Raw genomic sequence first — 14,104 nt, 5'->3', positions numbered from 1 at the left:
GTGTTAAATACTCGAAGGGATAAGTTTATCCATAATAATTTTATTTGACTTGAATAGGACTGTCTTCAATAAAATATGATCATGTTTGACAAAATTATCTCAAAAGCTAGCTTATTAAATTATAAAATTTGCTAAAATTAACTATTGAAATAACTAAAAAATATAAAATGACTGAAAAATAATAAAATTATGATATATTTAAAAAATATAAGTATAAAATTTGATAAATATATTAAAAATAAAAAAGAAAAAAAATATAAAAAAAGTTAGAAACTAATCTTTTAAAAAATATTACTCTAAATAAAGTTTTAAAAAAAAATAAAAACTACTGAAGAAAAGATTTGCTTACCGAATAACCAAAGAATTTTTTAAACTAAATGAAATATCTTAGGTTAATTTAGAGGGGAAAAAAGTACTGATTATCCAAGGTGAAAAGATCACAGTCGGGGAAAAAAATTATATTCTCCTTTTTTTAAAGGAAGATTTATATTCTGCTCTTTCTCAAATATTTAATTATGTTTTTTGGGGTCCATCCTAGTTAATTCCACGGTTTAGAGACTATTCAAAGTTGGACAAATTAAAATAAACACTTGAGTTGAGTGGTCCTCTCCCTTCGGAACTTGATTGCATGTGGCATTATTTTGGGTTAGACTTCTTCCACATAAAATAAAAGTTAAACACTATGCACTCATGTGCTGACAGCACAGACAAATATTTAAAAGCGACACTTAATTTAATCCATAACATAAATCAATTAATTATTTCGTGTACTGCTATTTTTTTGTTTATTGGATTTGACATACCAAATTTATATGTTTTCAATCACTAACAAGGCAGATGCATCTTATTGTGCCAAAATTTGTTGATTGAGTACAATTGCCTTCTCATCTACTCACTAGGTCTCAGGACTCTGTCTAAGTTTAAAAGTAATAATTTTATGATTGCTTTTTTATTTTATGAAAACTACCTCTTATTAATTTTTCATAATAATTTAAGTCATATATTTTTATATATTTTTAATTTTAAAATTTCATCCAAATACTTCAAAAAAACTAAAAATTATTTTAAACCTTGTTTTTTTAATAAAATAATTTGATGTTGTTTGTAAGAAAAGAAAAATGAGAAGAGAGAAAAAAATAATATTAATATTAATATTAAAATTAAAGTTAGAATTGAAGATAAAATGAAAGTATGAAAATTTTGTCTTTTTTATTTTTATTTATATTTTTTTTGTTTTTTTAGCCATAAATAAATAAATCTTTTTATTTTTTTATCTATTTTTTTTTCTTCTCATATATCCTCGCCATTGACTTTTAACTTCCCCTTATATGTCTATTGATGAGCAGCAGCAATATTACCACCAATATAAATAACTGTAGTTGCATCAATTTACTCTAGAATGATTTTTACATGCTTACTTAAACAACATAAAGTACACTCTTTTTTTTTGAAGTAAACATAAATTACACTCTCATATCTTACCTATATTTTATTTTTCAGTTTACAATGTAAAAAGAAATAAAAAGTACAACATGAGTAACTCACATTTATTAGCGCCACAGTACCTAGTTTGTGCAAGTTAGTTGTCATGATCCTAAAATCCCATATCCAAGAGCCAAAGATTCTCTGTTTTTTTCCTTTTCTTTTTCTATTTCTTTCAAACACTCGTGTTTTTTAACTAATGCTCTCATTCATTCATGTTTTTTCATCATCCTATGGATTTGAGTCCCTTTTGTCTCACTCGCTCTCTCTGATGGGGTCACGGACACCATCCTATGCAACTTGCCAAACTCATTCTGTGTAATGAAGAAGCAGAACTACTGCCCCTCACACTGAACTTGAGAGTTTTCAAGGTGTTTGATAATAGTATGGTTTGGTATTTTTGAATTTTTTTCCCCTTTGATCTCTCTCGTGAAACATGTTTTGCTTCTAGGTAGCCCCTTTGATGCACATATAGTTGAGTTAGTGAAGGGAGTTTGAGGAAAGAAAAAGGGAAAGTTCAAAGTTGTTGTCTTTCTTGAGTTTTTTATTTTTTCATTGTCTCAGCTTTCACTTAGGAAAAGGAAGGGGAAAGGTGGAAAAGGGAAAACACGGAGATGAACCCTTTTGAGAATGAGGATTGTGAGAGTTAAGTTGAAGAACACAGAAACATAGAAGAGTCTAGTAGCTGAAGTGAATGGAGAAAGAAGAGAAAAAGAAGATAAAGGGAAACGTTAAGGATAACATGCCAACAGTGTGGTTCTCTCTGAAGAAGTCTTTACACTGCAAATCGGAGCCATCTGATGTACATGACCCCAAAACAAGGAAGCAGTTGAGCACAATCTTGACCAAGAGAGCAGGGAGGTCAGGGTGTTCAAGGTCCATAGCAAATCTCAAAGATGTAATCCATGGAAGCAAGAGGCATCTTGATAAGCCACCAAGTTGCAGTCCAAGATCCATAGGGAGCAGTGAGTTCCTCAACCCTATAACTCATGAAGTGATTCTGAGCAATTCAAGGTGTGAGCTGAAGATAACTGGCTATGGAGGATTCCAAGAAGGAGGGGTTGGAAGTGGTGGTGGTGGTAGCAATGCTGGTGGAGGTTCAACTTTTGTGGGGACTTTGAGGCCTGGTACCCCTGGCCCTGGAGGGCACCCTACAATGCACTACTTTAACCCTTCTTTTAGGACTTCTTCCACTCCTCCAAGGAAATCTCCTTTCCTTTCATCAGATAAAGAAGGGTCTGGTCCTCATGGTGCTGGACTTCATTCTAGCAATAGGTTGTCTCTTGAGACAGATTCTAATGGCTCTTCAACTGTGACTTGCCACAAATGTGGAGAGCAATTCAACAAATGGGATGCTGCTGAAGCTCATCATTTATCCAAGCATGCTGGTAATACATTTTGTTTTCTTCTTTTCTTCTTTTGCCTTCTCAGATATCTGTTAGTATTTTAATCTTGTCTGTTTTCATGGTTAGTTTCTATCTTCAAGTGAAGTTCTACCACTTCTTATCCTCCTACCTATGTATAATAATGCCTGTAACCTTCACTATAGCATTGGCTGTTCATTTTCTTCCATTTGTTTTTTGACCCTCAAAGTTGGTTATACAAACATTCTTATGACCACAAACTTTCTGGCCACATCTGTATCAGATGGACATAGATTTTTTTGTTGAGGTGAGGAATATTATAAAATCAACATACTTTTTAAGTTTGGGACAACCAAACTGATTTCACCTTTTCCATTATCTTTTCAATTTAGAACTATGCCCAGGATTCCCCAACAGCTTTACCTTCAAAAATCAAAATATCTAGAAGGAACAGTCTCTCTCTCTCTCCAACCCACATAATTCAAAATTGATTGAAGTGTCAATGACCTCCATTTTGTTACCATTTTTGTATTGTTTTAGTGTCACAAATTTCAGTTTTCGAGTTTAAGAGCAATAAGTTTTTCACTTGGCAGTGACTGAACTTGTGGAAGGAGATTCATCAAGGAAAATAGTGGAGATCATATGCAGGACTAGCTGGTTAAAGTCAGAAAACCAGTGTGGTAGAATTGAGAGAGTTTTGAAGGTTCACAACATGCAAAAGACTCTTGCAAGATTTGAGGAGTACAGGGAAATGGTGAAGATCAAAGCCAGCAAACTCCAGAAGAAGCATCCAAGATGTCTTGCCGATGGGAATGAACTTCTGAGGTTCTATGGCACCACTGTTTCATGCTCTCTTGGCCTCAATGGCTCTTCTAGTCTCTGCCTATCAGAAAAGTGTTGTGTTTGCAGAATCATAAGGAATGGTTTTTCAGCCAAGAAGGAGCTCAAGGGTGGAATTGGAGTCTTCACAACATCCACAAGTGGAAGGGCTTTTGAGTCCATAGATATCACTTGTGAGGAACCATCATTGAGAAAAGCACTTATAGTGTGCAGAGTAATTGCTGGCAGGGTTCATAGGCCACTTGAGAACATTCAAGAAATGGCAGCACAAACAGGATTTGACTCATTGGCTGGGAAAGTTGGTCTCTATTCAAACATTGAGGAGCTTTATTTGCTCAATCCTAGAGCTCTTCTTCCTTGCTTTGTGGTGATTTGCAAACCTTGAAGCAAAATTTCTTACATGTTGTGTAGTTTTGTAGATTCCCCTATTTTGTTGGCCTTATGGAGGTTCTTTGCCATTCATCTTTTGAAGAATTTTGATTCTTTTCTCCAAGTCAAAATTGTGCTTCTTCATGTTTACTGTATGAACCTCCCATTCATACATTTGTAATTTTTTTTTAAATGGCAATGGATATTTTACGTCTGCACTAGGCAACATTAAGTGCAAGAATCAGAAATAAATATGCAAGACTTGTAAGATAGTACTGAACCAGATTTAATAATTACCCCTCCAACATTTCCACTAGAATGCAGTTGTTTGCAGGTTCTGTGTCGGTGTTTATAATTAATTGAAGGTCTAAAAGATAGGGCCATTATTAAAATGGGTACATCCTAGTAAACCTTCAAACGTGATTAAATTTCTCATCAGTAAATTGAAAAATACAAGAATCGTAGTTGCATGTTCATTTAACTGAAGTACTAACATGACTTGGATTAAGTGTGAAAAATATTTGGTGTAATTTGATGCAATCAAAGATTAGATTCCACAAGTGCTCATAAATGTGATTAGATTAGATAATATTATGACTATATTTATATTTTTTATGTCTAATAAATATTTAATTTGCGTTTGTTGTTAAAGATTTGTTTTTTTGAGTTTTGAATAAAATAATAATTTTATTTTGGTTTTTGATATTTTGTTTTTGTTCTAGATAAATTAATAAATTTTAGTGAGTCTTTATTTAATTCTAACTAATTACAAATAAAAAAATACCAAGAAGTAAATATAAAATTCTCTAATTTATCAGAAAAAAAGTGAAGAACAAAAAATAAAAATTATTATTTTATTAAATATTTAACGTAAAACAAAAATTTATTATGAAATAAATATAAAAATTAAATATTTATTTAAAATCAAAAACATATTTATATTATTATTTAATACTTCCTCTGTTTCTTTCTAATTGTCACATTTTTAAAAAAAAAATTATATATATCATTTATAAAATTCAAAATTACATTAATTACTCAATTATACTCTTATTTATTTTCTAACTTTTAATTAATTTAAATATGTATTTATTGTAGAGTCGAAGGAAAAATGGATAAAATAAGAAATCCAACAATTATTTTATTAAAATTAAGAAAATTTATTATATTTCTTGATTTCTATATAATAACCTCATATAACACACAAAATGAAATTGAGAGGATAATAAATTATGATGTAAAATAAGTTTATTAATTTTACAATAAATATTTTAAAGGTCATATTTATCATAAATTTATATTGATTGGCGACCTAAAATTTGACAATCATAATGCATAGATATGTTGAAAGTGATATTTATCGTAATTTTGTATCTGTTTTAATAAAAAAAACTTAATAATGTTGTTTTCCACACCTCTAGTATAACTTATTTTAAGTAATTAATTATTGAAATAATCCAATTCAAACACACCCTGTATAGTGTGAAATTGGGTGATGCAGTTGACCTCTTCAGCCTTGTATGTTAACTAAACATGTGCTGTTCCTCAAACTGTGAAGCTCCGAAGTACATAAATGACAAGCTGTTACATTTTGTAATTTAATGTAACCCAAATAAATGGCATGTGACCCTTCCATGGTTTGGGTTCTAGCTTGGAAAGGTGATTGTAAACTTGAGGACAAACATAAGAATTGGAATTTAGAAGTGAGATATTCAAAGTTGTGGTTTATGCTTTCTTAATATTTAATTGTCATTTTTGTTTCTTATATCCATCCTTGAAGTTTATTGGATCTTGATTTGAACAGTAACAGTTTAAGATAAGGTCTGGACCCATATGTCATACTCTGCGCCTGCGGGCTGGTCTCTCTCTGCTATCTGTTTTTTTTTTTAAAAGGAATATATAAGAATATAAGATTAGATGACACTTATATGTCAAATTTGGTAACATGACATTTTTTATGATATTAATTTTTATAACATTTTTGCATACGTCAAATTTTATTATTCTAATTATTAATTTAATTTATTTTTTCCTTTCAAAAAAGAAAAAAAAACTATGTTAAATTGTTTTGATGATTGTGAATATAAAGTCATGTATTGAAGTATAAAACAATGAGCAAATGAAATATGAAATATATGAAAACCAAAATTGATAATAGTTTTACTTTCAGAAAATAATATTGTGCTTTTAATTACTTGATCAAGTTCGTGGCTTTTTTTTCCCTAAGATGTATATGCTTAATGCCTGACATTGTAAGTAAAGAAAAAAAATGGATTTAAAACAGAAGATACAAATTAGAGTGGCATGTTGCAAACGAAAAGACATATCAAAATCAAATATAATTGCTATATAAAATTACCATTTAAAAAAAATGATAAACTTACTACATAAAAATAAACATTTAATTAGGATTTTCTCAAAGTTAAATTAAAAAGTAATGATTATTAATATTTTCTTGGCCAACTTATTAAAGATTATTAGTTTTATTAAATTTAATATGCAACATTTTAGTAAACTAAACAATTAGTTTTCATAAATTCATTGGTTATAGAACTAATCATATAGGTAATTAGAAAAATAAAATCTTGCTTGCATTACTTTATTGTCGTTAATAAAGAAGATCAATTATTAAAAAAAGATTAATTATCAAAAAAGAGTAAAGATGATATTTAGAGTGTTCAATAAATATAAAGTGTGATTAAGAAATTGAATATCAAGAAGTTAGAAAAATACATTTTTCGTAATGATATGAGGTTGAAGGAGGAGAATAAGACAATAATGTGAAAATATTGACATGAAAAAATCAGGCAAATTAAATTACTTATATGACAACTATATATATATATATATGAAATCAAGAATGTTTAATTTAATTGATTGTATATGATGTATAAGTTGTTATAAATCACTTGGTACCTTTGATTCTTAAGGATAAAAATAAATTATAAATATCTTACCTATATATGGGATATATTAAGTGAGAATATTGTTTTTTCTACAAAAGTGAGAAGTTTATAAGATCATATGTTATATTTTTTTAATCCCCAGATCATATGTTATATGGATGATTAAAATTAAAATATAAAAATCATAGAAAATATTTTAAGTAGTTATCTGAGATTATGTGAAATTTAACAAGACATCTGTCTTTCTCTTACTCATATTGTGAGTAAAAGTAACATAATAATATCACAATAGACAAATAGATATATATTTTTTTTTTCAGAAATTATTATTGTTAATTTTTTTTGTTAATAAGAGAAATTCAAATTTATAATTTATTATCTTTTCTTATTCTTTCAACCATTAAGTTATAACTCTAAAATCTAAATAGATATATAGTATGAAGAGAAAGAACAAAATTTGAGTTATATGTATTCCTCTTATACTGTTTAGCAACATTTTACTAAAAATAATTTAACGTATTATATATATATATATATATATATATATATATAATTTACATGAAAGTAAAAAAATATTTAATTATTTTCTTATATTATTGTTTACTTTTTACAATATCACAATTTATTCAAACAGTTAAACATATTCACAGCGAAGTCATGCAGAAACAAGTGCTGATATAGTAAATTTATTGGTCACTTGCGAATGTCATGACTCCTCAGAACGTGTACCTTGGTGGTGGGGAGTTGGTAGAGTCACTTCACTTTTGTAACATCTGTACAGCTTTCATTTCTCATGGCACATGCACCTCATAAATGTGTACTAACCCCTCATTACACCTCCCTGGTTTGGAATGGAGGTAATTCAATGAAACTCCCACATATTTCAAATTTTGAAGTCTAAGTATAGTTTGGTAAATTTGAATTTGCAAAAAGACCTTGTGCTGTTGACTTGCAATTATAAGGCTACAAAAGCCATGAGAAGAAGCATTTTAGGCTAATCATTTGAGCATAGGTTTATGAACCATTTTAAGGGCTTCCCTCTTTAATGCTTGAAGCAGGCTTAATTTGCCAATTGCTGTAGTTGATAGCTGTGTAATAAAAAGTAAAAAAATCTATTCATCAAAGTACAATTAGGTCACTCCTATTTAGCAGGTTTGCCTCTATTAGCCTGTCTAGCCTTCATTTACTCAACAGACTCAAGATAAGGAGTGACCACCATTGAAGTTGTTGATTCAGATTAAGACATAACTTGAAGTTCTTGGTGCTTTTTCAACTCATCAAAATCTTGGTCTAATTAATTGTCATATATATCATGCTTGAAATTTCTGGCAACAGGCCTCTATTTCTATTGATAATTAATGATGGCTATGAATTGTTGTAGCCATAATAAGAGAAAATAACATATACCGAAAATTCAAGAAAGTTGGTGGTTTGCAAGTGGACTACATTTAATTTGAGTGGCAAAATACAAATTGGTTAAACTCAATTGTTTAAAATCATGTACAATGGTAATGAAAAACTACGACTGACTAAACAGGAGGTAAATAACCATAGTCTAGGCAACACATAAGTGTTTGATAAATTATATCTTCAAGGTCATGCTTGTAACTAAAGCCCAAATCTTGTAACTTCTTTGATGAAATCTCAGAGGGAACTTTGTCATAAATTTTCTCGGTCTTCTGGTAGATATTTGAATTTGAATACACTTTGGAAATAAGGGTAGCCAAGTCAGACAATGCACAACTTTGGCTGCTGCATATGTATCGGCCTTCTGCTTTAGCATGCTCCATTAGGAATATGTGAGCACTGCATATATCTTCAATGTGAACTAAAGCAATTGATCCCATTCGTGCATTTACAGCAGATAATATCCTGAAGTACTCAGTTTCACCTACATTTATGATCATTATGGTCAAGTGATAATAACTCAAATATTTTAACTGATGTAGAACTTTATTCACAAAGTCTAATGTTGCATTGTTAGTACTTCATGATGCACTAAGAAGCATATAGAGGTACAACATTCTGGGGAACTTGGTATAAAAGATGAGCAAATGTTAACAAGTGTCCTAAGGCTACTAGTTAAAGAACTAAGAATATAAAGTTTTTATTGAAAGATGCAAAATTATAATTCTTATTGAGTTTTTTACGCTCTCTCATGATTTACATACTAATTTTTTTTTTCTTTTTAATTCCTTGACCAATGCTCTTAAGTTCACAAATTCAGGAATTAAATGGAAGTTGTTGAAATAAAATAGAACAAATGACCCCCCCCCCCAGATTTCATATAATTACACAAGCGTTTTTTGCATTTTTAACCATTACTTTTGCCTGCATTCTCTGTATTTTTAACCATTACTTTTGCCTTCCCTATAGGAGATGTTACTATAAGGTTTGTCAGAGTGTAAGCGTAATAGTTTCAAATATATAGAGTGTTAGTTTAATATTTTCAAATTTAAAGGAAGATTAGTAAAATAGAAAAGAGTGGGGTTATGTGTAACTTAGAGGGTGTTACTATAATTTGCTCAATATTTAATATTGATACTTACATAATAATATTTAGTAATATAGCTTTCGTTTCTAACACATACAAATACAAAGACATATATAATAGATAAAACTTTAGTTATTTTCAATAAAAAATTTTTAAGTGAGTTTCTTAAATTACTTTTTGTGTTTCACACACTACTTTGTATAGTTCTTACAATGCCACGTCATTCTAAGAATTCATATATAATTTTATTCTAATAATAAAATTTTAGGAAATTTCACATTTTTATATATATATTTTATTTTTATTTAATTATGATTTAATTATAATATTGTTATGTGTTAGATAAATATTATTTTTTATTGTTAAGAAACATTTTTTTTTTATCGAAGATACAAATCTTATTTTTAAAAAACTTTTCCTGTTACATAAATTTGCTCAAATGGTAAAGAAACTATATTACTTAAGAAATCCTTTAAAAAATCTCCATAGCTAACCTAATTAAAATCACTCATTTTCAATGTGTATGCACGAATAAGATGTAGATTAATGATAAAAATCACCTGTTAATGGTGACACTAGAACTTTAACACTTGTTGGTACATTAGCAGTGAAGAATGGGCCTGCAACAGTGCTTGATATGACTGACACAAGATCAATGCCGTTCTCTTTAGCAAATTGAAATGCTGCTTCTTCTGTGAGAAGCTTTGAAAGTGCATAAACCTGCCACCACAGAAAAAGTTCTTAGAGAAAGGAACCAATTTTGAGTAAAATGCAAGTAAACCAACTAGGGAAATTAAAACATTGATTATTACCCATCCACTTGCTTGTGTGTTCCATACAGTGTCAGGGTGGATTTGGCAAGATTCATCAACAATAGATTTCCACTTTCCGTTGATGTCTTTGGCAGTAATGGTACTAATGGAAGATGTGAAGACAACCCTTTTCACAGAATTGGATTTCAAGCAAGACTTTAGAAGGTTTATGGTTCCTTTGATTGCAGGGTCAGTTATATTTGCTTGAACAAAAGCCTCTGCCAGTTCAATACAGGGAATAATATTTCTCAGTTACCATTTTACAAAGTCCAAAAGTGAAAAGTCATTGATGTTGTGTATGTCTGGTTCATGGAAAGCATTGAATAATAATAATCATGGCATTACCATTGTTTTCTTTGTCCCTAACATTGAATTCCATTGAAGCAGCAACATGGAACACACCAATGCATCCTTTTACAGCCTCATCGAAGCTTCCTTCTTCATGCAAATCCGCTTGGAAAAATCTCAATTGGTCACCACCCTTCCACAGAGACAGAAGGTGCAATGACTTTGCTTTTACATTTCGACAAAAAGAAAGTGAAATATTTATCATTACTAGTATTGGAAATATTTTTATTAGACAAAATCAAGCATATACAATAGTTCACTGTGAAAATGAGGAACAAGTTGATGATTGAGTTTAATTAGTCCATCAGATACTACAAAAACTATTGATCGTGAATGCATGGTATTATTTATATATTTATTTATTTTACTTTTTTGTGTTTTCTACTAGAAAGTAAAAAACACAATTTGTTTTGTATTCAAAAGAAAGCTAACTAATTGTACAGATCTTTGAGTAAAATGAAATATCTATTTTAAGTTGTTAGTGGACTTCTACAATAGAGTCCAACAAGTACAAAAGGGTCTTTTACTTTATGCAATCCCCTTTTGCTTCCTGCATCCCATCAGAGAAAAATACCCCTACACCCCATCAAACACCACCACTGCACCTACCTCCATAATCACCGCAACCACCACCACACCCAAACACCACAAATAACCAATCAATTTCACATTCAATTTGAAATCCGCAACAAAAGAGACGAAATCTTGTGGAATGACCATTGCAGAAATGTGAAGTTTTTCAGAATAGTTATTCCAAAAATACCTATACACTTTCGAAATAGGAAAATATATTGTGGAATAGGTACTATAAAAACATATTCTGGAATATAATTTTTCTATTTCGAAATGGGGGTACAAATTTTGTGCACACATGTGATTGTTCACCTTTTCACCCTGTGCGGCTCACACACCTCGTCCCTCATCCCGAACCCATTCTCAGCCCTCATATGAAATCAACCCTATCCCCAAACGAGTGTTTGGTTCACGCTGATATGGAGAAGTACAAATATGTCCATTCACTTTTCCTATGGGGATGCGGGGAGCGAAAAAAAGGGTGCTGAAAGCAATTACCCAAAAGGGACTTAAAATAGTCAAGCAAAGAGACCAATAATGGGCTTCTAGGAGATCAATAACATATGGAACAAAAAAAAATAAATATATATATATATACAAAGGCACCAAGAATGTGAGATATTTGTGTATTCTGGATATGTTTTATTTTTAAATTAAAAATGCTACACAATAGTACGAATATAAATTCTTAAAAAACACACACGCACACTTTTAGCTAATTGTTACTCATAACCATACATTGTATTTTTTCTTCCATCTCCATTTGTTATTATTTTAGTTAAAAGTTGTGTTTGAGAAATATATAATACGTATATAAATTTTATAAAAGATAAAACTTAAAATAAAAATTAGTATTATTTTAGAAACTAAAATAAAAATTTATTTAAAAAAACAAAATGCTACATAATAATTTGATTTTTTTTTTAAGTTTCAGCAAATGGGCTTAACTATTTTTTTATTCAACGGAGAATTACATTCAAGATAAGTAAGAATTTTTCTGTTAACATTATTCTCATCTCATCGTCAAAGCTAAACAGGGTGTTGCTTAAATGGGCTCATTCAATTCTAGTAGTATTATCCACCAAACGAAAAAATAGTAGCAGAAAAAAAAAGTTGAAATTAGTTTTTCTCCAGAATATCCCGTGGGGCTTGTAGTTGATGATACTTGATATGCCTTATAGAAGCACTGCAAGATTTTTTTATTTTTTATTTTTAAGAAGCTTATTCTGGAACATTGGCCGTTTGAATACCAAAAGTCACAGTCTTATCTATCATTTTCTTTTCTGTTCACATCATCTTTTAAATTCTAAAATCTTCGATGACTGATTCTTATATATTGAACTAACAATTATCATTTCTCACCGATTTTAACGTCCTTATGCTACTCAAAAGTTAGAGTATGTTAGATTCAATAGAAAATCAAACACATAGCACTAATGGAGATGAAATCAAAATAAATTTGGTAACTGAAAATAGATACACTCAAACTAAAACGAATTAAAAAAAAGTAATATCCAGTGATATCCACTATACGAACTAGCAGCAACCAAGGAATGAGAGTTGGCCACTTAGTTTTCCATTACTAAGTTCTCATATTAACACCCTATTAGTCACCCAAAGCAGTCACTTGATAATTCTTCCACATTGAAATTTAGATTTACTTTTTAGGCACATACACAATATCTATAATTTGGTGTTACAGTGGTCTTTCTTTCTTCCAAAGAAATGAAATCCTGTCCAAGTTCTCTCCAGAATTCATGGTTAGTTCTCATCCTTGCCTTCTTGGCTTCAGTTGACAAGTTTTAACTATAATATGTGACAAAAAAATGCTGAAAATTGATCAAAAATAAAATTTGTGTTTAAAAAAGTGACTTCTGTTAAAATTTACTCTCAGTTATGAATCACGGATCCTTATCATGAACAACCAAATTGTTTCTGCTGTCTCAATTCCCACAATGTCAAAATCAAGAGATTATGGAAAATGCAAAAAATTAAGTTGTAATCCATGCATGTCAGTATGTTGCCATCACATAATTTCTGCTTTAACCAATAATTTCTTGTGATAATAACTAGTTCTTTCTCTTGTACTACTTTAATTGGAAAACAAAAAGTGAACCAAAAAAACAGTGAAAGAGGAAAATGGTATGTTTATTAGAAAAGAATACTAACCAGGATCTCTAACAGTGGCATGAACCGTGCATCCCCTTTCAAGAAGAGCCTCCACTAGCCATGAACCGATATACCCTGTGGAACCTGTGACACAATATTTGGCTCCAGGAACAACTTGTTCATTGCTTTTCACCATTTTCAGCACTTCCTGCATTCCCTTCTTTACTGCCAAAATCTTGCAAACTAAACCAACCTGATGGAGCCCTTTATAGAAGAGCCTGGCCAGGTAAAGTGCATGTCTTTGAACTATATTGATTCTCTCTTTAATATAATGTAATCTAATCTTTAGATTATTAAAGTAGCTAGTAGGCAAGCACCAAGCAGGCCGTAGGCAAGTGCTATAAAATAAATACCAAATTACAACTAATACAGTACGGCATACCTTAAATTAAGCATATATGGTCTAGAGTTTAATTCTCATGTCTATCCTGTGTATGAAAAAATATCTCTTAAAGAGAGACCAATTCTTTAAATAATCTCACTATCTTAAAAAATTAGTCTTTAATTATTGGCTAGAATATCTTGAGTCCATTAAGAAAAAAAGAAGACCAAATCACAATATTTTAGTCTTAAAAAGATTAAGTTGGTCATGTTAGTACTTAAAAGTTAAAAATTAGTATTATTTTTATCCTTGAAAAAAGAAAAAAAGTGGATCAATTTAATCCTTTCTTACACCAATTTTGTCTTTGAATTAACCTTTTCATCATTTAGAGATGAATATGATGTTTTCCCATCTGTTAAATACTC

At 30.2% G+C, this 14,104-nt stretch overlaps 2 protein-coding genes across 3 annotated transcripts; one reads left to right on the top strand and one right to left on the bottom strand.

Moving 5' to 3' along the window:
• Positions 1 to 1,707: 1,707 nt before the first annotated feature.
• Positions 1,708 to 4,179, top strand: LOC100787790 (uncharacterized). Its single transcript, NM_001253128.2, is given in 2 exon segments — positions 1,708 to 2,870; positions 3,440 to 4,179. Coding segments are annotated over 2 exon segments (1,326 nt in total). The 5' UTR covers positions 1,708 to 2,176; the 3' UTR covers positions 4,072 to 4,179.
• A 4,209-nt stretch (positions 4,180 to 8,388) lies between these two features.
• On the bottom strand, positions 8,389 to 13,862 carry LOC100787267 (dihydroflavonol-4-reductase-like). 2 transcript variants are annotated; one of them, XM_041015993.1, is made up of 6 exons: positions 13,740 to 13,862; positions 13,358 to 13,575; positions 10,613 to 10,780; positions 10,268 to 10,485; positions 10,016 to 10,175; positions 8,389 to 8,852 (listed from the first exon to the last, which is right to left on the bottom strand). In XM_041015993.1, exons 1-6 carry the CDS (start codon positions 13,751 to 13,753, stop codon positions 8,491 to 8,493), a joined length of 1,140 nt encoding a protein of 379 aa, XP_040871927.1. In that variant the 5' UTR covers positions 13,754 to 13,862; the 3' UTR covers positions 8,389 to 8,490.
• Between the last annotated feature and the right edge of the window lie 242 nt (positions 13,863 to 14,104).

This window comes from Glycine max, chromosome 6, assembly GCF_000004515.6.
Source record: "Glycine max cultivar Williams 82 chromosome 6, Glycine_max_v4.0, whole genome shotgun sequence".
NCBI classification, from domain to species: domain Eukaryota; kingdom Viridiplantae; phylum Streptophyta; class Magnoliopsida; order Fabales; family Fabaceae; genus Glycine; species Glycine max.
Note: the sequence above shows the minus strand (reverse complement) of the source record. Positions and strands in the feature narration are given on the sequence as shown.

Bases quoted from the DNA above. Each gene is read 5' to 3' on its own strand.
- LOC100787267 (XM_041015993.1), bottom strand. The intron at 10,486-10,612 runs GTAATGCCATGA...TTGAACTGGCAG, and splicing joins TAGGGACAAAGAAAACAATG to AGGCTTTTGTTCAAGCAAAT. The intron at 8,853-10,015 runs GTGATTTTTATC...TCATAAATGTAG, and splicing joins TCTAGTGTCACCATTAACAG to GTGAAACTGAGTACTTCAGG.